This window comes from Tachysurus vachellii, chromosome 3, assembly GCF_030014155.1.
Source record: "Tachysurus vachellii isolate PV-2020 chromosome 3, HZAU_Pvac_v1, whole genome shotgun sequence".
In the NCBI taxonomy this organism is placed as follows: Eukaryota; Metazoa; Chordata; class Actinopteri; order Siluriformes; family Bagridae; genus Tachysurus; species Tachysurus vachellii.
Window position 1 is genome coordinate 21,841,362 of NC_083462.1, and position 27,855 is coordinate 21,869,216.

The 27,855-nt window shown below is 38.0% G+C and overlaps 2 protein-coding genes across 2 annotated transcripts in view; both read right to left on the reverse strand.

Annotated features, from left to right (window-relative positions):
- Positions 1 to 18,538: 18,538 nt before the first annotated feature.
- Positions 18,539 to 21,816, reverse strand: insm1a (insulinoma-associated 1a). Its single transcript, XM_060866275.1, has one exon. The coding sequence runs from the start codon at positions 21,601 to 21,603 to the stop codon at positions 20,296 to 20,298; it is 1,308 nt and encodes a 435-aa protein (XP_060722258.1). The 5' UTR covers positions 21,604 to 21,816; the 3' UTR covers positions 18,539 to 20,295.
- A 1,659-nt stretch (positions 21,817 to 23,475) lies between these two features.
- Positions 23,476 to 27,855, reverse strand: part of cfap61 (cilia and flagella associated protein 61) — a 39,186-nt gene continuing 34,806 nt past the window's right edge. Inside the window, exons 23-25 of the mRNA XM_060865100.1 lie at positions 26,485 to 26,690; positions 25,247 to 25,334; positions 23,476 to 23,652 (exon numbers count right to left, since the gene is read on the reverse strand). Of these exons, the coding sequence (XP_060721083.1) occupies positions 23,476 to 23,652; positions 25,247 to 25,334; positions 26,485 to 26,690 (471 nt within the window). The remainder of the gene's footprint in view (positions 23,653 to 25,246; positions 25,335 to 26,484; positions 26,691 to 27,855) is intronic.

Below are 27,855 nucleotides of genomic sequence, written 5' to 3' on the forward strand. Positions count from 1 at the left end.
TGTATGCAATTACATGTCCTTTTTCCCTTTTCTGCGCTCTCTTCTATTCTGTTTAACATCTTGTCCTTAACGTGTGATATGTCTGTTTCCCTCTCTTTCTCTTCTCTTCAACATGGGTTTGAGCTTTTCTTCTTTTCTCTTCTAACTGTAGACTTTTGCGCTTTCCTTCTTTTTCAAAAGGTCGTTGTGTTCTTCTCTTCTTTCGACGTTGTCTTTGTGTTCTTCTATTTTATTTGTCTCTCTTTGTGTCCCGTACCTTCATCTCTTATCAACCCTCGTCTACAGTATGTTTGACATGATCACTGTGTTCCTCTTGTCTTTTTTCTAACCTAAACATGGTCTTTTGATTCTCTCTCCTTTTCATTTGCTTTACATTGCTGCTTCTGTTCTTCTTGTTTAAACTTGAAAAATAAGTACTTTTTTTTATTATTTATTATTTGTGCCAAACTCTTCTCCTTTTTCTTTGTCTGAAATTCGTTATTGTACTCCTTTCCTTCTGTTTACATTCTACTCCTTTTTAATGCTGTCGTTCCATTTTTCTCCTCTGAGGTCTTTTATTTGCCCTTTTAATTTTTTCCTCTTTAAAAACTGACCTTTGACATCTTTTAAGCTCTTCTCTTTTTTCTCTGTTAAACAAATACCTGTCATTCTTTTCCTCTTCAGCTTCATGAAAGCAATATATTTCTTTTTCTCGAATCCACAACTGTGACTGTGATCATTTTCTTTCCACTGCTGATTTCAGGTCTTTAAGCTTGACATAGATACGACACTCCTCCAGAGGTTGACATCATCATTTCGGAGTCAGAGTTGATGTGGTGAGTGTTAGGACACACACGGTGCTTCATCATGGTTCCAGGAAGTGAAATACATCCTTGTAAGCAAATACCCCATAGGCTCAATTAGCCCGTTGCCACGGGACCTCTCCCTGTGTTAATTGGATGAGCGTTGAGGCTGTTGCTGTGAGACTGGGGACATCTCTGCCGCTGTTTTCTCCAAACCGGTAATGAAGACTTGGCTGTTTTTTTTTACTTTCTCTGAATATTTCTCAGTGATGTGGCTTCATGTTGTGCTCTGTAAACACAGACTTGTCAAATTGGGCTGTATCATCTGGGCTGGATGAGGAGAACAATAACATTCAGGAAGCAGAACGAGTGCAGCACTGAAGTACCCGTATAAGCAAGGACGCCATGCAGATACTCCAAGACAATATTCAGTCAAGCTTATCAAGGAGAGATACTGCACTTGAAGGCGATACAAAACAGAAAATCCGGTTTCAGGTGTTAAAAATGCTGTGCGATACTAAATACTTTCATAAATCTTCAGTACATTTACAGCATTTGGCAGACACCCTAATCCAGAGCTATCTTTATTTATCTCATTTATACAGCTGAGCAATTGAGGGTTAAGGGCCTTGCTCAGGGGCCCAAGAGTAGCAGCTTGGTGGTCTGGGGATTCGAACTCACAACCACTGAGCTATCACGGTATAGTAAGCAAATCTATCGTTTCAAGAATACTTACATATTAAAATTACAAGTTTTTTTTCCTGGAAGCATGGAATGAATAATGATCAACAGCAGTTTACTTTGGAAACCTTTCCGATTTTAATTCATATGCATTTTTCTTCACATGACTATAGACATAAATTCCCGATGCCAACTATAAGGCATGCGGTCATACGGATTAATTCACAATGAATAAGACAAACAGAAAAAAATTAATTCAAAATACTGAAATCTTTGATGTGAAGTAAATTGTAAATAAAACACAGAAGCTACAACTAGAAATAATAAAAATACATTGGCTAAGGATTCAACTTGTCAGTTCAAATCCTCAGTTAGCTTGTGGTCCAACAAAAAGACAAAAAGATTCAAATACATGTCTAAATCATCACTAGAAACTGCATAATATTGCTAATTAGATTAAATGTTTAGTGCATATTTTTAGGGGTGAGTTCAAGGTTAGCATGTTTACATCTTTTACACACCACTAAATACTTCTCCAATGGACTTTAGTCAGACCAGGTAACATATTGCTCCAAAAGGTTAATTCTGGTCCAATGTCCATTCATTTTTTTCTGCACTGGTACAGAGCCTGGAGTCTATTCCAGAGGACTCAGGGCATGAGTCAACCCCTCACAGGGCACAATCATATTTAGAGATGTTTTCTGCCTGAGAAACTGGAGAACCCAGAGGACCCCCTGAAGGACAGAAATAACATGCAATCCCCATGCACACAGGACAGAAACAGGAATCAAACCCCCAACCCCAGACATGCAGCGCAAATGTGCTAACCGTTAAACAGCTGTAGTCCCTGAAGCAATGTCATAGAGCACAGAGGTATGTTTGCAAAGAGAGCGGATCAGAATGCAACCTTCAAGATTCTGAAGTTTGCGGCCAGAAAAGTGTACAAAGCACATCAGATAAATAGATGGATGGATAGATAGATAGATAGATAGATAGATAGATAGATAGATAGATAGATAGATACAGTAGAAGCTTGATTGTTCCAAAGGGAAAGTGCAGCTGCTGTTGATCCTGTTAGAGCATCCCAGGCTGAAGGTAACCTTTATCTTTGACACTTTCTGATAAAAGCACCATTGTTTCTAGGATATGTTCGTTTCATGGACCGTTTCTTAACCCAGCAATAGAAATGAGGTGGTTGTTCCCTTATAAAGATGGCTGTACCTACTGTACACTTGTACCAACAGTGTTCAGATAAGTATTGCTTCCTGTTCCACTGATGGATAGTAGAGGAGCACTGATTCCCCATCAAATGGGCTACACTCAGTACATATTTACCTAGATAGTGATCTAGATTGTAGGAAGATTTACTAGAATTTAGCAGACATCCTTATCCAGATCAACTTACATTTTTATCTCATTTTATACCTATGAGGATTGTCTCCAGGCTCTGTCTCCAGTGTGTCCAATGTCCAATCTCCATTGTCTCCAGGCTCTGTCTTTGGATGGAGGATTTGATCCAAACATTCTTATGAGATATACTTTTTGTTTTATTTCTAGCTCATCAGACTGCAAAAAAATATGTAAATGCTTCACTTCTGAGTTTAATGGGTCCCTTCTACCCTGGAGTATTTACATGTTGTTAGCTCAGAACACAGAGTGTTCAGTCCTAATATAATCACCTCTAATCGAAGTGCTTGTGAGTAAGCATACTTTAATGGTATTTGTACGATGCAGAAGCTTCATCATGCTGCTGTGCAGTGGATTCTGTCCAGCAGAATCATTTGCACCGTAATCAAGCGGTATCGGGGCGATAACAGCGCTCTCATTTACAAGGTCCTGAGATGCATCTGAAAATTTAATCAGGCCACTTATTTTCAGTAATGGAGCTGGAATTGGATTATGCTTTCTGTCTGATCCCGGGTGCCACGAGAAGCCTGACGCACTTCTCCTCATGCTTTTAGCTCCTCGTTAAGACGCAGGAGCTGATGAGGTTAATTGGATGTTTTAGCTGCGGTGTAATGACTCGGAAGAGCAGGTTTTCTGCTGCAGGCATGCGCCATACTACTGCGAGCAGCTGCTGAACATCCTGGCCTCGTGATGTAGCAATTATGATCATGAGCTGAACTCGTCCTGGTCGCTGATCTCGGAGGGAGGGCAGCTCGATCTGCGGAGGTTAATTACCTGACCTCACATGACAGGATGGTACTGTATTACTGAGGCCTGCCATGTTTAAATATCCAAGAAACCTGCTGTTAGCCACTGTTGTGATCTGTAGTGAACACACATGTGGATCAGAGTCTGTTAATTCAGACATTTGTCATATATCGTGATATATAACATTTCACTGGCTATTTTCAAACCACAGTTGAAGACCTACTTATTCATGAAACACTTCAACTAGCATTTCATCCCTGTTTGTTGTATATATATATATATATATATATATATATATATATATATATATATATATATATATATATATATATAATAAATCTTTGAACAGTGTTTTAGACTCATGGTATCTTAATTATGTAACCTAGTGAACCGGAGTTAACGTATCTAATGATAGAGACTTAAGCACTTTTGTACATCATTCTGGATTTTGATAGTCCGTCAAATGATGTAAATGTAAATATCAGAATTCCCATAAAGGGTAACACAGAGTCAATTACTAATGACCAGAACAAACATCATCACAGTGTGGAATGGGAAAATCAATATTTAACGGCAAGGTAAGTTTGTTTATATAGCACATTTCATACACAATGGTAATTCAAAGTGCTTTACATAAAAGAAAGTAAAATAATATTAAAATAATAATCACAAGAATAAAACAAGGAATTAAAAAAACTTTTAAAATAATTTAAAGGTTGATTTAAAATAAAATTAAAACAATTAAAAAGAGAAAAGGATTATACAGAGTGCAATCAGTTTGGACGTAGCACAGCGATCATTCAGAAAATGCACAGCTAAACAGATGAGTTTTGAGTCTAGATTTAAATGTGGATAATGATTTAGCACATCTGATCTCTTCGGGAAGCTGATTCCAACTGCATTCCGGCAGCATAATAGCTAAAAGCAGATTCCCCTTGTTTAGTGTGAACTCTTAGTATTTCTAACTGATTCGATCTGTGTGGTCTGTTTGGTTTATATTCAGTGAGCATATCTGCAATGTATTTAGGTCCTAGGCCATTGAGTGATTTATAAACAAGTAAAAGTACTTTAAAATCAATTCTACATATAACTGGAAGCCAGTGTAAGGACCTGAGGACTGGTGTGATATGCTCTGATTTTCTGGTTCTAGTCAGAACCCTGGCAGCAGCGTTCTCGATGAGCTGCATCTGTGTAATGGTCTTCTTGAGAAGGCCAATGAGAAGACCATTACAATAGTCAACCCTGCTAGTGATAAAGACATGGAAAAGTTTCTCCAAGTCTTGCCTGGAAATAAAACATCTGATTCTTGCAATGTTTTTGAGATGATAGTATGCTGATTTAGTTACTGCTTTGACATGACTAATAAAAGTCAATGACTAATGGAAGTCTGTCTCCAGAATCACACCAAGATTCTTGACTTGACATTTAAAGGAATAGTTCAGCCACATAGTGACACAAATTGACACAATAGCCCATTACACCTAATGCAGGCAAGTTGCGCTTGTACTTACATGTAGATATCTATACTGATGCTTTATAGTGTATTGGATATTGTATGTGGATAAAGTAGCTAACAGGTTTATCTCATTAAGTCTTCATCTTCATTAAGTCTCCTCATCCACTAGTCCCTTCAATGTTTAATGAGTGACCTCAACTCAACATGGCTGCTCACATTATGCACAGTGAACAGTCCCTCTTTTCTACTTTTTAATGTGTTTATAGCTGTATCGGCTATGGCTTAATCTATAAAATTCAGTCTTACTAAAACTCTGTTTTGAAAAAAGTAATCATCAACATTAGAATTATCACTAAATCCTGCTAGCTTGTTCCTAACACTGCTCACTAGCTTTTTTTCTGACACTGCTCGCTATTGTCTACAGGATAGCTTGTTGCTACACTACTTGTTATTGTCCTCTCATGTTGTTGTGTTTCAGTTCATAATGTTACATGAATGCTTGAATCTCACTACAATAGAACAGAATCAATAGCCACTCAGGAATGTAACTGTTAAAGTGAGGGCAAAGCAAACAAAAGACATGCTTTAATGGAGCCGACCATATTTTGTTTCTTCTCCACTTTGCACATTGATCGTGCCGAGGTGGGAAGTGACATCATTACAACTTGCAAATTATCACTTACAAGGCAGAACGAACGCAGCATAAATACGTGGCAGCCTGCCACACATGGTCCGGTTCTGACTTTTTCTGACTTCTCAGAAAATCTTGTTCTCAATCCTAAATAAAGTTTTAGCATTTTAAAGTCTCCTACAAGGGAAAACCGTGAGAATCCAAATGCAGTCAAATTCCACCTCAAGATGCTCCGCCTACCTGTACATTCATTAACTTATCTGCTTTCAAAAAAAAAATGAGTGATACAGTTTGATGAACTATGCATTTAAATTGAAAAGTATTCATTTTAATAATCGGCATCAGCTATATACATAAAATAATATATATAAATAATCCTCCCTTCTTTTTTTTTTTATTTATACAAACTAACAATATGGTTCTAGTGAGTGAGTGACTGGAAGGTTCCCACAACTGTTAGAGAGCCACAGTTGGGCCTGTGAAGAGTGATAGATAAGGGATAGATGTTTTATTGATCTGTGTTTAGTACTCCTAGAGGAAAGCGATCAATTACAGCCATAATGGGAGGCAATTCCCTAAACAGAGATAATGTTCATCACATTGATTATTCCACACACAACAGTAAGCACATAGCTGGACAGTTCTATAACAAATGTCTACACATATGTGTTACATTCCTGTCACATATCTACATCAGATTTCTTTTGTAGTGTGACATTGTAGTCTGCAAAAACGTAGATCCTTAAATCAAGCAAATAAATTAACAAATGAAATACTAATTGGCTTCTTTGTGAGGCTGAGAGCCTTTTCATTCGAGCACAAAGCGTAATTTAGGATGAATACAGCAGTATTGAGGAAGTGACCCGTGCTGTGAAACACTGTGTTGCTATGGCAGCTCGCGCGGCGGCCCTCTCGCTCTTAGCCGTAATGGCGAACGGCGCGGTTTTAATGGAGTTACTTCAGGTAGGAGGTCCGTCCTCCACCTCTGCATTGTGTGAAAGTGTTTGGTGAATGTGTGGATATTCTGCTGCACTTCAAATCTCCCTCTGAATGTACAAACAATAAAGCTATGTGTGGGCAAGGATTTAGCGTGTCTGTTGTTTGTGACTGTCAAAGTCTCACCTCCAACCTTTACTCGGTAGTTTGAGTAAGTGCAGGATCTCATTCAGCTCTTTGTTAACAGTTAAATGATCGGACGTGTGTAGAGATGCTGCTAGGGCATTTTTAATATCTGAACATTTTTTATTATTATACACAATTTATTTATAATCCTTTAAATTTCTGTTTCAGGGACACTTTAAAATGTCAATGTAAGAACTTTGATTATTTGAATGAGGCTTGTATATTTGGCCATTGAGGTAACTGACAAAAGAAAAGATTATTAAACCATTTTGTGAGTAATTTGGTTAAACTAAAACATCTCAAGAGGGTTAAATATGAGTGTATTTGTGTTTAGATTTGAAATAATGTGATGTAGTTCAGCACACCGGTTTGGAGAAAAAGATAGAGCACCTACTATTTATATTTTTGTGCTAGTTTGTTTAATTACTTACATTAAAGGGCAAACAGTTCTTCTAGTGTTAGGTTCTTTGAGAAATACGTTTTCTACAGTGACCCAAGACCTACAATAATAAAATGATCAGAGTTAATAACTTATATAAAGGACTCCGGACTTTTTTTTTTTTTTTTTTTTTTTTTTTTAAAAATATTGACATATATTCAAATATTTTACAAATATCTGAACTTTAGTTTGATTAGTTATCTCTAATCAAATAAATTCACACCATATTCTTAACACAGCAAATTTCTGGAGTTATTTTGAATATTTTGAATATAAGTTGAATATTTTGGAGTTAGACATAAAGCTGTGTAAGAGTTCGATTTTGGGAGTTTATTTTCCAACTTATACTACAGTCTGTGTTTAAGGTAACTCTAAAGCAGTGTAAGATTTTGGTCTTCATGCACTGGGTGTTGAGGAGCCTGATTCAACTCCCCCTGGTGTTGTTTGGTCTACATCTTTCCTTTAAAATTCCCAGCTGCATTATCACTGGACTATCACTGGACAGTGTGAGGAAGGTAAAAGTGCCATTTTACTTTATTAAAGTATTTTTTATGCTGTGAGGGATTATTGATCTTGTTTGGATGTAGTAGCTCAGTAGTTGAGGTGTTGGACTATTAATCAGAAGGTTCTGAGTTTGAATCCCAGGTCCACTTAAGCTGCCTAAAATGTAAGTCACTCTGAACTTTACTTACTTTTTTTTGTAATTATTTTCAACTGAAACCATTTTGTTGTTTTAGATTTTTTTAGGACTATGAAAGGGTTATTATTTAAACAAATGCTAGTTAGGAGTTAAATTTAACTCTAAACTTTTAATTCCAAAGGCATTTCTTTTTAACTCTGAAAAATGAACTCACAGAAAAGAGTATATTCCATGGTCACTCATGTACACTCAAACATACTCTCTTTGAATTTGCTGTGTAAGAAATGAAGCATTAAAGGTAAATAATTCACGACTGGGTGACACATTTCTTTATTCTTGTGAATCTTTTTATTATTGTGAAATAACAAAAAACCTAACCTTCGCTTTTCTTCCACTTTCATATGGTGAAACAGAAATAATAAAAACAGTTAAATAAATGTTTCCCCATATAAAAGTTTACAATATGTACACTTAAGCGTGTAAGCGTAGTTCTAAATTGTTTAATACTTACTTATATGTAACTTTTCTACAGTCCAGGTCCGTCTGATAGAGTTGTAACCATAGAAACAATAACATATTAGAATGTCCCTTTCATATAAACTAAGGAATTAGTAATAAAGGTTAAAGCTTACATTAAAGCTAATGGTGATGTCAAGTTGTTCTGTTCTTCTGTTAAAGGTTTTAATGTTTACGACTTGTGTAAATCTATATAATTACCTCAGACCCATCTGTCCATTTTCCTTCTACCTCAGTTATTAATAATGTATTTCCACCTACATTACTGTTGCCCATTCAGCATTTTTTGTTTATACATTTGATATATAACACAAACTGACACAGAAAACATGACTGAGGATTTTTACAGTATACAGTCTTATATACAGACAAGCCATAGATAGAATTACAAAGCAAACAAGACCTAATCACTAGGAACAGCAACATTTACCTCAGAAGTGTTGGGAATTTACATGTGAAAGGCTCAGTAGGACTCAGTAGGAATCACACCGTGGTTCCACTTAGACCTCTAAAGTGGAACTTTGAAGTGTTTTGCTGTGCTAAGACAACATTATTAATGGCATCTTCATAGTACACTCAAGAGTGTGTAGAATATTGTGTATGAAGGACATATTTTTATATCTTAGTAAAGACCAAATGTTTACTCAAGGAATAGCTTTTTAGCTGTTTCCTAGTGTTAAATTTTTTTATTAATGATTATGTCAGTGGGAAGTCCTTATTAGAATAGTAAGACAAAATGTGTGTGCGTGTGTGTGTGAAAGAGAGAGAGAGATAAAGAGAGAGCGAGAGAGTCTCTGCAGGCTCAGCTGTGAGCTGTTGCTCTGCTCAGATGGACTCTTTCACTGATTGGTCACGCCTCTGCCACTCCTGATGCCCCTACGCATGCCAGCTTAGCACTTAGCGCCCAGCATTAACTTTCAGTGTGCCAGACACCCTCTGCACCACGCCTGACTGCGGACCCACAATGCACCACACCACACCAAGCCTTAGCCAGGATGCACACACGGGCCCGAAGGGCATGCAGGAGCCCCACAAGACACACACACACACAAACCCCCACCTCACAGCGCTGTAGGCTATTCATTAGCTAGAGTCATCAGAAGTTCAGCATGGCAAAACATGCTCACTTGCTCACTTCTCACTTCACAACTAAAGTTTGCTTCTGAAAAAAACATTACATTTAATACTGATGTTAAAGCATGAGCTGATACACTGCTACTGTATCATACTGAAAAAAAAACTGCTTGTAATAGAAACCCAATATAATGTTCCATAGTCAGAAAATAGAATACTGGACCAGACAGAGGCTAACCCTGTGTTCACACTAGCATGAGACAAATCAGCAGTCAGAGATTAATTTCCTGTCTGAGCTATGATTCCAGAAGCAGGCACAAGATATGGTAATTGGTCATTATTTCATTTGCATTTATGCAAATTTATAATGAGATGTATTAAAACGATGTCCTCCAGCAAATTCCTCAGATCAGTGTTGTTTCTGAAATGGAAAACCAAAAAAGTTTATGAAGATGGTAAGTAAACGGCGGAGCTTCATGAATGTGAGTGGGGATAGTAATAATAATAAGAAGAAAAAAAGGAGAAGAAGAAGAAGAAGAAGAAGAAGAAGAGAAAGAGGAAAAGGAGCGGAGAAGGAGGAGGAGGAGGAGGAAGAAGAACAAGAAGAGAAGGAGGAGGAAGAAGATAAGGGTAGAAGAACACAAGGAAGAAGAGGAAGAAGATGAGGAAGAGGAACAAGAAGAGGAAGAAGAAGAAGATAAAAAAGAGAAGGAAGAAGAAAAAGAGGAGGAGGAAGAAGAAGAAGATTAATTCACAGACTTCTCTCTGACTAGAAAACCTGAATGAAACTGAGTTGTAGTAAAATCTAACTCTATCTGAAGACAGAGAGTGTGTGTGTGTGTGTGTGTGTGTTGGGGGGTAAGACCAGCTGTTTGGCCTCTGCGTGTCTGTTTCACTTTTTGTCCTCGCTCCCTTGTCACTCTGCATTTCACCATTAGCGATGCCGATTACACGGCATACAGTTTGCATTGAATACACACACACACACACACACACACACACCTGGTTCTCATGGACCTCTACATATGTGCCGTGCTCTGTAGCTATGTGTGTATATGTAAAGTATGTATACTGTATGTATGTATGAACATGTCTGTGTGTGTGTGTGTTTGTGTGTGTCTGTGTGCATGCTTGTGGATTTGTGCAGGCTGCAGGAGGTGGGTTTCTACCGCTCATTTGCATAATTATGCCCCGTTTCCTGGGGTGCCATTGATGATCACCACGGCGACCTCCTCCGACCTTTAGGCACAACCAATGGCGCGCAGCCACAGAGCTTCACTGCATGCAATTAACCAATATGTAAGAGAGAGAGTGTGTGTGTGTGTGTGATGTCTAAAAGCCTTTTTATTATCACTTTTATCCTGTATGCATGTGTGCACATTCTTCCCTTAACAAGTAAAGAACAGAAAAGAAAAATCTTAACACCAAATGTGCTCTCTCTTTCTCTACATCTCTCCATTTCTCTTTTATCTCCCTCTCTCCCTGTCTTTTCCTTTATGTCTTTTCTCTTTTTCTTTCTTTCTTTCTTTCTTTCTTTCTTTCTTTCTTTCTTTCTTTCTTTCTTTCTTTCTTTCTTTCTTTCTCTGTCTCACATTAGAAATTCATTTTGAACAGCTTGTTATTATCTTGGCCCTCGGAATCGTTGAATAGATTTACAAGCATTAGAGCCGGCCCATTGTATGAGGCGTGTGTGGAGGAGGTCCGGCCCTTTTGTCCCGGCCGCGTGCACAATCAGCTGTCCTCCAACCCCCCTCTGTCTCTACCCCCCCAAACACACACACACACACACACACACTCACAGGAAAGCTGTCTGCTAGCCACAGTGAAATATGGTGTGGGGCCCCGACCACGAACAATGGACGTGTGCCAGCTTTAAGACACTGTCACTTCAGAGGAGCAAGTGCAAACACACACACACACACACACACACACACATACACACACTACTTAATATGCCACGGGTATTGTGCCATTTTAGCTCAAGGAAATGTTTTTTGCATGTGTATGTGTGTAAGAATATCTTTCTGAACTTATATATATTTGAATTATACATTCTCTAAATCTTTTGCATGTATTTCTATCACAACCACTCGACAAAACTGCAGGAAATCTCAGACATTCTGACATCCTAGAAAGAGCACGGATTAAACTCGTGTCAGTTTTGCAAGATAAACAATCCAAAAACTTGTTCATATTGTCACATCACACAATTTGTGAGGAATCACACAAAGCTAGCCAGGTTTAGGACAACTTTAGAGACACTACAATAACAGCTAACTGATTTTACCACCATGTTTGTTTGCAGCAAGACAAGCAAAGCCAGAAATCTGTTAGTTCATCAGTCATGGATCTGAAAGTTGTGAGTCACTGTTGGACTTATGAGCACTTAGTTTGAATTTGTTTTTACTTTGTTTTAGATTAAAAACCTATTAAAATTCACATCTCAGCGTTCACATTTAAGTATGAAACTGCTTCGAGTTCCTGGTTTAGTTTAATACAAGTGGGAAAAAAATGAGTCTGAAATATTAGAAGAAACAACAGTTAAATGGAAGGACGGAAGACAGTTAAATGTCTTCCTTAGTAAAAGCTAAAATGTAGTTTTATAATAATTTATTAAAAGTTTGGACTTTTATATTTTTTTCTCTTGTTTTTATCTTGAGAACCAATCCACATAAAGCAGCAGTAATCATTTCAAATTAAATATTCAAATGATTCTTAATCAATGATTCCAATGAAAAAGATTCCATTCAAATGATTTCTAAGTATAGTAATTAAGTAGTTTTTTAAGCTTATGTCACATTGTGTGTTATTTCGTTCCGTACATAATATTTATGAACTATTTACTAGTCACTACTTTCTTACATTGTGACACTGAGTCATGTTTTACACACTGTTGATATCAGGTACAAACATTTGTGTTCACTGTAAATATCGTTAAACGCTCGTCATTCCTTCACTCCTAATTATTAACATGTATTTTAAGATTTATATACAGTAAATCATTCTCTGAATTCTGTTGTTTTTAATTCCAGTGTTAGTTTATTTGTCCTCTTATTTAAAGATTTTTAATGAAATCCCTCTTTTTGTGGTGTTTGCTTGTGTCTCTTCTTCTGCACACCTTTTCCTCTTGACTTTTACTGTGTGTGTGTGTGTGTGTGTGTGTGTGTGTGTGTGTGTGTGTGTGCGTGTGTGTGTAAAAGCTCTTGCCAGTAACACCTGGCATACTGGAAAATGCCGTGAGGTGTGTTTGTGTTTGCTGTGCCGTGGGCAGCGTGGTGTCTGAAAGAGCTGATGTTTACTCACCTCTTTTCTCTCTCTGTCTCTCTTCTAACTCTGACTCTTTATCTCTCACTCTCACTCTCTGTGCCTGTGCAACCATGCATACTCTCTCTATCTCTCTCTTAATCTCACTTCATTTTCTTTTCAGATGCTTCCCTTTTTCACTCTTTTCCTTTCTTACATAATTTCTTGCTCTTTCCATCTTAATGTTTTTAATCTCTCTCTCTCTCTCTCTCTCTCTCTCTCTCTCTCACTCCCTCTCATTCTTTCTTTCAGCTACTCCCCTTTTCTTTTTCTCTCTCACCTCCTATATCTGTAGCCCCTCTGTGTCTCAATTCCTCCCTCTTTCTTACATGCTGACTTAATAATAATAATAATAATAATAATAATAATAATAATAATAATGTTTGTTACAGGATTGGTATTTGTACCTTTTTATATGACTTCATCTCTACAAAATAATACAAAATTCAACTACATCACCAAACACTGTATTGTAAATGGTGAGCAGGTGCACGTGTGTGTGTGTGTGTGTGTGTGTGTGTGTGTGTGTGTGTGTGTGTGTGTGTGTGTGTGAAATCTGATGCATTATAAGTCTGGGCTTGTTTTGTTAACAAAGCAAATTCGCAGAACACTGGCATTTCTGGTATTCATTAAACGCACACACACACACAAACACACACACACACAACCACACACACACACAAAAACACAAACAAAACTTATACCACATAATACCAGACCATTTTGAAGACGGTTTCGATTGGTGTTCAAAATGACCTACTGTAGACACACACAGTGTCCTAATACACACAAACACACACACACAGAGTTATACATTCACCATCACACTTACTGGAGATGAAGTGATTCTGATTGATTACTGTAAGGAGTGATTGGGTGTATGTGTGTGTGTGTGTATGTGTGTGTGTGTGTGTGTATGTGTGTGTGTTTATCTGCTGTTATCTCTGGCTCGCTTTGCAGCTGCACTCCACCTGTCACTCAAATAGGGAGAGGTTTGTGTGTGTATGCGGGTCTCTCTCTCTCTCTCTCTCTCTCTCTCTCTCTCTCTCACACTCACTCTGTGTGTGTGTATGCGTGCGTGCATATGTTTGGGTTAAATTGTAAGTAAAAAGTTCACTAAAGGAATGTGTGATGAACAATCATTCAGAAGCTGCTATCTGAGTGTTGTTTATTGTATTGTCTATAACAATCATACACGAGCCAAAATAAAGGAAAAACCATTTAGAAGTGTCTTAGCTTCATCTAACTTTGTGCCGTAACCCGTTCTTTTATAATACAGCTTAGTCGAGATGGCACAGATGATAAACGATGTTACGTTTAGCTAACTATGTGAGCCATTTCCTCTCTGTCGCTCCACACAGTTAGCTAACACCTTTCTAGCTAGCACAATGCTTACTCCTTTAACCTAGCTAACATTCTTTATAAGATATATTAGTATCATTTCGTCATTAATAAATGCAGAAAGAGGAAATTCCTTTCATTATTATTGTTAGATGCCAGCGCTCAGTTCTTGCCTGTGATTGGTCAAATGGTCTTTCGATATTTAATGTTAAATATCATTTATATTCAAGTGTGTACATGAATACTTAAGTAACTGTAGTTAATTAGGAATATGTGAATATTATTTTGGCATATTTATACTTGAGTATTGTTGAAATTGAACATGTTAATTCTTACTTCATTACATTTAAAAAGGAAATTGTACTTTTAGGCTTACATTTTTATTTAGATTTCCAAATTCCTCTTTAAAAATCTCAATCATATGAGTGTAGAATCCAGTCAGGTTTATCAATGTAATGAAAATAATAATAAATAAATTAATTAATAAAAAAAAACAAAAATCAAGAATTGTGCAAATTTCTTATCTGCTTGAGCTTCAGTGCTCTCGGATTTACCTCAATAAAACTTTTCAGTATTCTAGAGTGAGTAAAGTCTCACATAACAGGAAGCTTTCTGAGGTAAGTTTCATTCATTAGTTAGCATTAACTGGCTCTATTTAATTCAGCTAGACTGCTTTCATTGATAATGCAGGGTTAAGACTAGCATCCATTCTAGTAGCATAATTGGCGAAAAGGTGAAGAGAAATTTTAGACTATTGGTAAATATTGGTTATTTATTTCAATGATAATTTACCTCTGACATGGCAGTGGTGGCTCAAGTGGTTAAGGCTGTGGGTTGTTGCCCCAGTGCTGCCAAGCTGCCACTGTTGGCCCCTTAACCTGCTCTGTATCATGTCTGACCCTGTGCTCTGACCCCAACGTTCAAAGTTGGGATATGTGAATGTGCTGTAATGTCTATGTGACAAAATAAAGGCTGTTCTGGTTAAATCATAAATTACAGCTTGCATTAGTCATGTTTATGAACATAAAGCCTGAGTGATGTGCCTAAAATGGCCTAAATTACTTTACAACAAAAATGTTGTTTTTTTTAAGTTACTTTTCACATGAAAATATTAATTCATTGAATTTCCTCTGTTAAAAACATTCCATTTATTTTTTTTTTACATTTAGAAACATTTTACTTTAACATTTCACACAACTTTATTTGACTAATCTTTTGACTCAATATCTGTTTTCACTTCACTGTAAGATCTCTGTTTAGATTACTGTTTCTATAGTAACTGCTCATTCACAGGGCTTCACACCGTCGACACCGCACCTAATCTACAACTACCAAAAAGACGTTTTTTTTTTACAATGTTTGGTTAAAAGAATGTCTGTTTATTTGATGAAAATTTGATGATGATTTCAGTGAGAAAACATTTAAATGTCATTTTTGGAATGAGTCTCCAGTGCCAGGGCTTAGTGTAGGTAAGAGGTAAAGCTTTAAGTCACTTAAAATCTTTAGGACAAACAAGTTTGTAACATAATATGCTGTTTTTTTAATGTCATAATAACTTCAAGAGAGCAAAAATAATTCTTTAATGAATGAAATATTGCAGAGTTGCCCAATTGCTGTGGAATAAGAAGAATAAAACATATCTGAGTGTGCTGTTGTATTGAAATGATCATGTCATGTCATGCTGCTGTCACAAGGAGGTTGGACGCAAGTACAGGGCATTTATTAATGCAATTATTCACATAAATAGGAACAGTCAAAATAACAGGAACAGTTCACTGTGTACAGGTACTGTACATGGTTGTGTATGTGGCATATACAATTTGAATTTGAATTTAAAGAAATTGAAAAAACAATGTAAAAGAGGTGGGCAAACAGACATAGGTCAAAGGTATAAACAAATCTATATAGTCTAAAGAAGGTCAAGTCCAGAACATATAAAAAAATAGTACTAGACAGTTTAACTCAGAACAATGAACTGAAATAAAAGTGCTTATAAAGAGTGCTAAGCTCACAGGCATATGAAGAACAGGTGATTAGAATCAGAAGGCTGGAGACTGTAAGTGCAGGTGGTTTCTGGGAGTTGAAGTCTGTTACAGCTATGTTTTTAGGAAACAGAGTTTTTGACATGTGATGTGACATGATGTGATGTGATGTGATGTGATGGCTGTATCCCATCACCTCATCACTGCATCACTTACACCAGCATGCCAAGTGTTTTTTTTCTTAACATATCATTAGTCATTTGTGTCTAAAGCAGGCATCATTTTGTTAAATGATCATTTAAACAAAGTCATTTCATTGTTGTTCTGTGCACCGATTTCCCACTGCATCCTCCCTCCAACAGGAGTCTACAGGAACGCCAACACCTCCCTTAAGCTCTAAAATAAGGCAGGGAATCCCCTGTATGATACATTAAATATTAAACAGCTAATGATGTTTAATGTCAGAGTGCCCTTATAATTCAGAAAGCTTTGATCAGTGTGATTCCTCTCTCTCTCTCTCTCTCTCTCTCTCTCTCTCTCTCTCTCTCTCTCTCTCTCTCTCTCTCTCCCTCAGTGTGTGTCTGGGACTCTGATCTCATAAAAAATGTAGGTGAGGCGAATTTCGTTGAAGTAAAGTCGTAAAAAAGGATTCAACTGTAAACCCTGCCACTAACCCTACCCAAGAAAATTCATTAATGTAAGATTAGGTTATTCTGACGTCGGGTGCGGTAACATTTACAACATTATCTCTCTCTTTGTCTTGTTTTTTTTTTCATGGTGGTTCTGGTGAAGGCTTCGGTTCTGCTTGAACACTGGGGTGTTGCTGTCTTGTTGTACAGCTCCTGTTGCACCTCTATCATGGGACTTGGTTGCCAGGGTGAAGCAGGTGCTACCCAGGTGTGTGACTTACAGAAAGCACCTTATAACCCTGTGCACATTGCATGCATGCTCTCAAGATCACTTTCTAGACGAGTCAGTTGAAGGTAGCATGTTTTTTTTAATACGCTTTCAAGTACGTAGGAGAAAATCACTAGAAAAAAAAACTCTGAAAATTAACTAAAAAAAAAACAAAAAACAAATCTTAACACGTAAATATATGTTGATTAATTATGAAATAAATCATAAATTTGTTGTTATAAATCAAGCATAAAGTAAACAAGCCTGTTTGCAGATACGTTTTCCTTCCCATTTTGTTTCTTTCTAGAAATCTAATATGCAAATAGAAAAAAATATGTTAAATAATCACACATTAGGTTTACTGTGTACTTACAATAGGCTACTGATACTGCATGCTACTATAAAAGGACGCTTCGTACATTTGACTAAAATGACATTTTTACTTGTAAATATCCTTTTTTTCAGTGATAGGTCTTTGTATTTACCTTCATTCACTCACCAGATGCTTTCACTTGATGTATTTTTTTTTTTAAAACAATTTTTAGAATTGAAACCAATTATAGTTTATACAAAGAACAGAAGTGTGTGACTAAACTGGAAGATTCAGAATTCAGATTTGAATTAGCATTTTAGTCATGACATCACAATACAAAGAAGTGTATTTTGATCACTATTTCTACACATTTGCAGGAGAAACATGGGGTTGTTAGGATGGAATGGTTGTGAGCTTATTTTCTTTGCTTCCTAGTAGGTTGGCTGTTTGCAAACAATATACATTAAAATACAATGAAAGAGAGAAAAGTGAAACATTTAGTAGTTACAGCATCTGAATAGTTTTAAATCCATAGTTTTCCCCTCTTTCATTTAAGAGTCATTTATGGTCAAGCTGAGAGTGCTAAATAAGCTAAAATGACTGTTGGATCGCTCTCATTTTTTTAGGTCAAGGCATCCAAAGCAGCTGTAGCGATGCTAGATTTCACTCAGTCTCATGCTGAGTATTTTTCCAATAACCGCAAGTTCCAGTGCATGTTTTTCCTCTTTCCATCAATTACACTTTTTCCTTATTGTATGAACACTACGTTTATACTGTAGTTACATCTAATCAGCCTGACTCTCCTATAGTGGAAAATATACAGCCAGCGTACACAGGAGACCCTTAAATAAACTTCTCCTTCCAGAGCACTTCACCTTATCAATGATTGTAGACTTTTTTAAATAGAAGTGTAAGTTACGTTACTATAGAAGTGTTGACATTGAAATTATCACATGAAAAAGAAAATAAATGATTGAAGATGCTGTTGAAGAAAATGAATCAGTGCCTTCAGAATTCAGCACTAATGCAATTTAAGATGAACATTTTCTATTATGTATCATTTTTATTACCCTTTTTTTATTAAGTGGATGGTTATTTAATTTTTTAAGAATAAAAAGCCTTTGAAAGGTTCTTCTGCAACCTAAATTTTATACTTTTTACATAATTTCCCACACAGACACGGGATCCATAATACAACTCGAGTGGATTTTGTTTAATTTTTTTGATTGTTTTATTGTCATTAACGTTATTTGGACACATAGCAATACTGCAGAAACACACAAGCACTGACGGAATGATTCTCCAAACTAATCGGCCTATAGGGAATAGGCTAATTATTGTAAGGCTACCTAACAATGGTGGGAAAAACAGTCTTGCGACCCCTATAGGCTACTTTTTTTTTTGCCTTCTTACTGTTGCATTGATTGAGATTAAATCAATTAAATTAAACATTTGGCCGTTTCAAAGTGTCTAGCCTAATTCAGACATTGAAATAATTTAAATAAAACATTTGCAATAAATAAATACATAGATAAATAAAGTCAGTGTGAACATATACACACATTGGAATGATATAAAAATAAGAAGCATACCATTTAAAGGATAAATAAGACATTTCAGTCACCCCACATTTACACGATTAAGGCAGTTTTACAGCAGAATGTGTGTGAACTATTTCAAGGCATTTCTGGCTACACTAGAAGGCTAAAACCCTTTTATCATCATTATTATTAATATCATTATTAAGGTCTTAGAACAAAAGCTAAAGTCCAAAGTCCACAGATCCACAAGCTAGATTAAAGCTAAAGTCATATAGGTAGATTTCCATTCCTGTGATTCAGAAGGCATTTTCAGTAACGGCACAGCCAGGATTATCAGTTTCTTAGGTCTAAATGAGCTAACACAGCAAAGAATGTGTGCAGAAATTCTACAAAAATAAGATAACAGTCTAAGAGCGCACAGCGAAAACCAATGCGTTGAATCAACACTGACCAGTGAGGGTTCTGAGAAAAAGGAGGCGGGGTTTCAGGAGGGGTTTCAGGGCCCAGGTTTTTGACCAAACCTGACCCATCGCTGCTAAGGAATCTGAAATGACGAATCTTTAATCACTTTTTTGCACCTGCACAACACCCTAATTGCAAGGTGCGATCCTTTGTGTTTACTATAAAGCAAGCTCAAAGATTACATAATATAACCCATATAGTTTATTAAGGGCTTTGGATGTGAGTAATGAGTAGTGATCCTAAAAAAAAAAATCCACAGCCAGAGATAAGACTGCAGAAAATACTAATCTAGTAATCACTTCATTTAGATACTAGAGCATTTTAGCTGTTAAATTTTTTTTTTAATTTATTATTATTATTATCTCTGTTTTATTGTGAATTTTCATATAATTTCTTCTACTTCTTTTATTGCACTCACATTGTTTACTATTTATTTGCTTGTTGATTTACTGTTGAATGGAATATATAAATAAAGAAAAATAAATAAATGAATAAATAAGTAAATAAATAAGTTCAGTTGAGTTAAATTATGCTTAAAGATTGTTTAGGGTCTCGATCTTCTCCCAGCTCTCGACCACCTGCAGTGTTTCATTAACAATAAGTGAACTGATACAGTGTTGTATTAACCAACACTACTGTATTAACCCAAACCTGTTCTCACTCACAGTGAATTAGAAATTGTAGAATTGAATACGAATTCTAAGTAAACTTACTTTCTTAGGAATATGCATGCGCAATGACCACAATGATTAAGTGACGGAAGTGTTAAATAAAGTCTTCACTGCCTATGTGTTAATTCCGCACTGCACCTCAGTCTGTGTTAACTGAACACCTAATATTTTCGCTGTGCACTTCATTCTGATAAACTACGATCTTGTATATGTCAAGAGCGAGGCTCTATAGTTGTGTCGGTTCCCCTGCACGCGCCGCCGAGTTTAATGTTTAAAGGCACGCGGGTTCTTCAGCAGGCGGGCCGCACGGGCACCTGCAGCAGAATCACCTGCCGGTTTTCTGAAGGGTGGCACTTGTTGATGTGGCGCGTGAGCGCTGGGGAGCTGTAGAAAGCGGCCGGACAGTGCTTGCACGGATACACGTGAGACGCGTGCTGCACACGGACGTGCCTCTCCTGCGCCACGCGACTTGGGAAAGTCTCCCCGCACACGGGACATGCGCTCAAGTCCAGCGGCGCCTGCACCGGCACCTGCGCATGCTCTAGCCGTTTCGCCTCGTTTTCTTGTAACGGCGCGTGACTTTCACGACTTGCGCTCAGCGGACCGTGATGTGTCAGGACGTGTTTCTTCAGATAAGCCTGGCGTTTGAACTTCCTTGCACAGCGCTGGCACTCATACATGCCGTCTGAGTCGGAGCCTGAACCCGACTCGGAGGCTCCAGGACTGGGCGTGTCGCGATCTCGCTCGAGCTCACCTTGCACATCCTTATTCGTGTCGTCCGGCGTACGGGGTTTCTTGTCAGTGCCATCGTTTCCCGTCACGTTCAGCTGCTTGGGTTTGTGCCAGCGCCGGTGAGAGGCTAGATTGGCGGGGCAGCTGAACGCCTTGTCGCACTCGGGACACCTGTACTCGACGCGCACAATGCGCGAGCACCTATGCTGAGCCAGGGCGAACGGGTCCGCGTACGCCTCCCCACACAACCGGCACACGAACTCGCCAAGCGGTTTGTCAACGCCGGAGCGAGCACTCGGCTTCTGCTCAACCGGGCCCTCTTTGATCCTCAGCCCGAGGACCGGTGAGGTCGTGACCTCGTCCTCGAACTGCAACTTCCTGATCGCTTTGGTTTTTTTGGGCGCCGGTTTGCTCTTGCGCTCGTGCTCAGGTGCTGCTCGTTTGCTCGCGATCCGATTGCTGTTGCTTGTGCCGATCTTTAGGTCCACGGGAGCGCACGCGTGGTGCTGCTGAGCTTCGAAGGAGCTGAGCGTAGGGAACGACTCCGCCGAGACGGGCGAGCCGAGGTCGAAACGGCGCTCGAGCGACACGCGCTCGTGCTCTCGGCTCACAGGACGCGTGGGGCTGTACATGGATTGGCACACCATTTCTGGGTTTCCAAAACGTACCGGTTTGGGAGCGTGGCTCAGACTGTCCGCGCGCGGTGTTGCTGATGCAACTAATGCTAACGACGCAGATGCTGATTTAGGCGCATCGCCCGGTCGCTGTATCTGCTCGCGCTCCTGTTCTTCCTCGTGCTCCGCGCGGATCCGGTAAGACACCGGCGTCGCTTTCCTGTTTCTCTTGACTAAAAATCCTCTGGGCATCTTCGCAAACGAAAGGAAGGCACTTTCTAATGTCAGGTGTCACTGAACTCGTCTCAGTGCGCGCGGGATGTTTTTTGTTTAAGGCGTTTCCGTTGTACAGTGAGCGGTCCCCACCCTCCGCCTCTATTTCCGCGAGCTGCCTCTTTTCATCACCAAGGCATAGCTGCACTGTTTTTAAGCCGAAACGATGAAAGCGACGTCCCCCTCCCAGCCAATCAGATGGAGCACGAGATCCCTGTGGATAGGTGAGTGGGAGGGGAGGAGAGAGAGAGAGAGAGAGAGAGAGAGAGAGAGAGAGAGAGAGAGAGAGAGACGTTTCGGGTTGGGGGTCCGATCATTCCAGCAGCATTTGAATCTTGTAGTGCAAGAGGAAAGTCAAAAATATCATCGAAGTACACTGGGTCCTGTTAAGATGCTGGAGTAACGCATAGTGTCGTGGCTGAATGTATCATGTATCTGCTTTAAGATACCATCCACTTTCAGTACCATAGTGCACAGCGCTGAATAAACACCTGCAGGCGGAATACACTAACAGCTTATCTAACACCACACACACACACACACACACACACACACACACACACACACACACACACACACACACACACACACACACACACACACACACACCGGGCTCATCTGTGTGCATCTGTGAACAAATGCATACATTGACATGGAGCTACTTTCCTCTGTCTTTCTTTACACTGAGTATCATAGTGTCTTTCTTTCTTTCTTTCTTTCTTTCTTTCTTTCTTTCTTTCTTTCTTTCTTTCTTTCTTTCTTTCTTTCTTTCTTCCTAAACCTCAGAATTTAGAAATATAATTTTTAGTAACTGAAACAAAAATTTGGTAGACAATGCTTCTGTGCTTTTCTTCTAAATAAAGTTGATGCGGCGTCTGTCTGTTAAAAAACAACAGTTTAGTATAAAATTATGGTCTTTCTTTCTTTCTTTCTTTCTTTCTTTCTTTCTTTCTTTCTATCTTAAATCTGAATAGAAATTTAGTTTAGATGAAAATTTAAATATACAATAGATGGAAATTAGACAGAGAACTTCCTTCCTTCCTTCCTTCCTTCCTTCTCAGTCAGTTTAAATACAAATATTTTAGTATCTAAACATTACAGTATTTGGAAATGTATTAGCAGAAACAAAAATCCGTGCTTGTCTCAATGCAGCCAGAATGTATTTTTTAGCTGTATATGATCTTTTATCTTCGTCTTTGATACAGTACAGGATTTGCTGTGAAGCTGTTTGTGTTTCAGATGATGAGGTTACTTCACATTTACAAGCTTGTAATGTAATTTAGTTACTGTAGCTGACTGGAGCTACTGAAAAAAACGGTGAAAATCTTACAGGTGATGTTTACTCACTCACAGCTCAAAGTTTCACATTTGCTGTTATCTGTGACATGACGGCTCATACGGCTGCAGACGTTTGTGTGCGTGTGTGTGTGTGAGTGTGTCTGTGTGTGCATGTTGAAGGCACTGGAGCTTTGTGTCACATTACCATACAGCTGGCAGTGACTCTCTAAAGCTCTGCAAATCCACCCTGGCCTTTTGTGGCCATGTAGAGGAGTCACACTGCGCTTTACCTTAAATAATTCCACTGTAATTAATAACTCAGCAAATAAAAGCTAAAGAGATGCATTTGATTAGGAATTACTTTTGCTTTTCCATCTTTAATTAGCCTATATTAAATAATTATGCCACTATTTACTTCAGTAATGTACTGAACATACGTCAGATCCATGAATGATTTAAAAAAACCAACCGCAGGAATAGTTTCAGTTTTTCCTGTTAGATTCAATTTTTAATGTATTTTATGAAAATAGTTTGTCTTACATTGAAGCTATGCTTATCATGTGCTTATTAAAGTTAGTACTGTTCAGGTTGTGCATACATGGGGAGATGGTATTGATTGAACTCTAAGTACTCCAAAACACTTTCCTTTACGTTGCCCAGTTCTACAGTTTGTTCACGCTGATCTACAGGAATTGTGCTGTCACTGGCCATCTCCATGAGTTCTGTGATGGATCTCGAATCACTGTTGAGCTGAGAATGAAATGAATGTATAAAATCAGTTTACAGTTTTAGCATTTGATGGCCAAAAATAAACAAATATATATATATATATATATATATATATATATATATATATATATATATATATATATATATATACATACATATACTGTGTGTGTGTATCTGAAATTATCTGAAACTATATCTGAAAGTAAATTGAACTTAAGTCTAGGACTGATGGAAGCAGAACTATAGATATATTTACAACAGTCTTTCAAGGTATTCTGTGTAGTACCCAGAATATCAAAGTATACTAAAGGTGGTTGCAAATTTAGCTCCCAAACTTTGGAATAGCCTTCCTGACAGTGTTTAGGGCTCAGACGCACTCTCTCAGTCTAAATGTAGATTAAAGGCATATCTCTTTACCCAGGCATACACATAATACATCCCATAACCGCATACCACTGTAGATCTGATCAAATAAACATGATCATCTAGTGCTGGTTAGTATTATAAACAGCAGCCGCTCCAATTCCGCTCCACTTGCTTCTCTTTTTCTACCCATTCCGAGGCATCCAGATACTATGCCAGCTTCAGGTGTTTTAATAATTTATAATCACTTTTTGTACTACATTTCTTATGTCATTTAAAGCTGCTTTGAGCCAATGTCCATAAAAGTGCTAAACAAATAAAACTGAATTAAAATGCTGTAGTAAACTTAGAGATTTTGCGATTGTTGATACAATGGAGGCAAATTCGAACAATCTTGTACACAAGAAATAAATAAAGGGTTGGGTTTTTATATTTAGCTCCTAAAAACAAAAAATGATGGCATTTGGCAGACACACTTATCCAAAGAACCTTACATTTATCTAATTTCTGAGCAGTTAAGCGTTAATGGCATTGCTCAATGACCCAAGAGTTGCATTTCCGTAATAGTGGGATTCAAACTCACAAATTCTCAATCAAAAGTCCAACATGTTAACAACTTAGCAGCCACATCTACTTCTGTACCACTATTTTTTTCTGCACCATTATTCAGTGCTAAGAAATCCGACAGTATTCACATGAAAGGCGAAGCTTTGGGAGCTGATCTGTTTGAACACAGTGTACAGATTGAGAGAGTTGGACAGACCAAAAGACTAAAACTACGCTATATTGCTCTCGTTAGGTAGAGATGAAAATAGGGATGGAGCATAAGGCACTGCAGGTAAAACGATGAACAAATTGAAATTTGACAACAAAATAAATCATGACTGAAGATAATTCTTTTTTTGTCTTTGTATTTTTTGCCCTACATGCGTTATTATTAATGTAAAGAAGAACATTTGTGTTATAAATAATTAATAATTAGAACTTTAATCATGAAATCATACATTGTTTATAAGAATTACATACTATAAATAAACCCACATTTTAGTTTATTTTGCAATCTATATTTTCCTTAGTATTAAATCTGTTAAAGTTACACTGCTTATAATTCACTCTTTTATTTTCCGTTTATCTGAAGTGCTTCTGAGTTGAGTGGCTGACATCTAAAGTTCAATCAAAGTTGATTTTCCATTTAGAAATTTCATTTTCTTTCTTTCTTTCATTCCACAACCATCAAACATCTTGTGCTAACCTCATCTGTCACGATCTGTCGAACTTCCTGTTGGAAATCATCGAAGCGATCTTGAAATATAGCCATGCACCAGCTCTCTCTGAAATAGCTGCAGAACAAAAGAAAACATCATTTGAATCTTTGCTCTTGTTTGTCTAGTAGCATCTGTGTAACAACATGGTCAATAAATTATCATAACAGTTCTGGAGGTGCAGTGAGTTTCAGTAATGTCATTCAGAGCAGCTTCTTTTCAGGCCACTGAAGGATCAAGATTTAATAAGTGGCTGAACGGCTGATGAGTGCGGGCTGGCCGGACGATCCTCCTTTGTCTCCTGGCCATGCAGCAAAGCAGATTGGACACCTGCATAAACAGATTAGACCTGGCAAACAATAGCACTGATGCTCCAGGGTCACCGATGTTAAAATATTAGAACAGAGGTCATGCAGTCAGACACGGAGTGGCGCACGGCCTGCTCTCCACAGGGGACAATGATAATATGATTTAAGATGCTTGGCCCATAAAGCAGAAATACCTTAATGACGTGGTCTCGAAAGAGCATTACTGATATAATGCTAACAATAGATTACTTGAAACTAGAATCAATTAAGGTAAACTGAGCATGTAAATAGAGAAGATCTTAATCTGGGATTAAACTAAAGCATAAATTTAGCCATGGTCTATGAAACAGTTTGAGAAGAGACTGAAAAGTTTTACACAGGATGCAGGCTTAATCTTAAACTTCATTTCATTATTTGCTTTTAAATATGTAAAGAAAGTTTCTGAGAAGGTGCAAGATATTGTCACAGCTGTGACAACCTGTGTTAACCTGAATTTTTTAAAGAAATTCGTATCAAATTTACACTTAATAATACACATGTTGTGCGTAATGTTTGTGTGGTGTGTGTGTGTGTTTGTGCTTGTGTTGAACCTGTACTGCTTGTGAAGTGTGTGTGTGTGTGTGTGTGTGTGCTTGTCTGTAAGCTGTTATGCTTGTGAAGTGTGTGTGTGTATGTGTGTTTGTGTGTGTGTGTTTGTGTGAAACCTGTAATGCTTTTGAAGTGTGTGTATGTGTGTGTGTTTGTGTGCTTGTCTGTAACCTGTAATGCTTGTGAAGTGTGTGTGTATGTGTGTGTGTGTGTGCTTGTCTGTAACCTGTAATGCTTGTGAAGTGTGTGTGTGTGTGTGTGTTTGTGTGGAACCTGTAATGCATGTGAATTGTTTGTGTGGAATTGTAATGCTCGTGAATTGCATGTAGAACCTGTACAAGTCGTGGATCAGTTCCTCGTCAAAGCGTGCATACAGATGGTTGAGCAGCAGCTGGTGTTTGCCGTACAGACAAACATAGTTGGAGACAGGAAGTGGATTAAAGGACAAACAGGTGATGCTTTCCACTATGCTATACTGACTGAATCTCAGCTGGAAGTAGTTTCCTGTCTCCACACTGCCTGTCACAATGCTCCGGCCCTGGTGGACACACAAGAACAAACCCGATCCTTAATCTCATTTCAGTCTAACACAACATTCACACTAGCAAGTCATCATGTTTGTGTTCATGCATGACTAAGTGAATTGAGATTATCTCAGTAATGTGAAAATATGGAGTGACATATCGAGTTTTCCCACTTCATGCATAATCTTTGTGTTTTTCAATACATATGATTAGACTTACTGGGCTCATGAAACCTCTCCAAAGCTAACACAATCAGGCTTCCAGTCACAGAACCAGTACTGATGTATAAACTGATGGCACTTTTATACATGTCTCTGGATCAGGGAGTCTGCCAAGTGCCATAAATGTAAATGTCACATGACAAAACGATGTGGTACACGTTCGTTAAAAAAGCGGATAGCTTTGAGGCTGTAAATTGTTTAGGCTATTAATAATAGAAAGAATTTCCATGTTTTGAAAATTCTTACATTGCATACCTCGTTACGACATAAAGAAAAACAGTTGAAGTGTCATGAGCGCAGTACATTTAAGTCATCTAAAGCATACATTTTAACGCATGAATGCTTAAACGCACGAATGTTTAAAAATAGTCTTTACATATCAGTCTGATTCAGATAGCATAGTGGTGGAGTTGAGCTTGTTAAATAATGTTGGTGCAGTTGAGTTGAAAGTTTCACACATTGCTAGGCAACATGCTTGTGCCAGAACATTGATATTCATCATACAGAAGGTGCTGTTTTTTTATGCAACTCTGGATTCATGACACACCTTTCTTTCGATTCCTACACACAACTTTTATTCCTACCTGTGTTCATTTCTCACTCCCAAAAATGAAAGAACTTCAAACAACCAAACAGTTCAAACGGTTTTCACAAAATATTATTTTATACATATAATTGCATTTTCTATCCATTTTCTACCCCACTTATCCTACTCAGGGAACTTGGAATCTGTCCTAGGGGACTCAGCGCACAAGATGGGACACCACAGGACACAATTGTGAACACACAAACACTCACACACCCATCTATACACTATAGACAATTTGGAAATGTAAAACAGCAAATAACACGTATGCCTTGCTCATGGCCTCACGGAGGAGACTGGAGTACTAGGAGGAAAACCAGAATAAGATGGAGAACATGAAAACTCGTAGCCAAAATTAGATAGTAGCCAAAA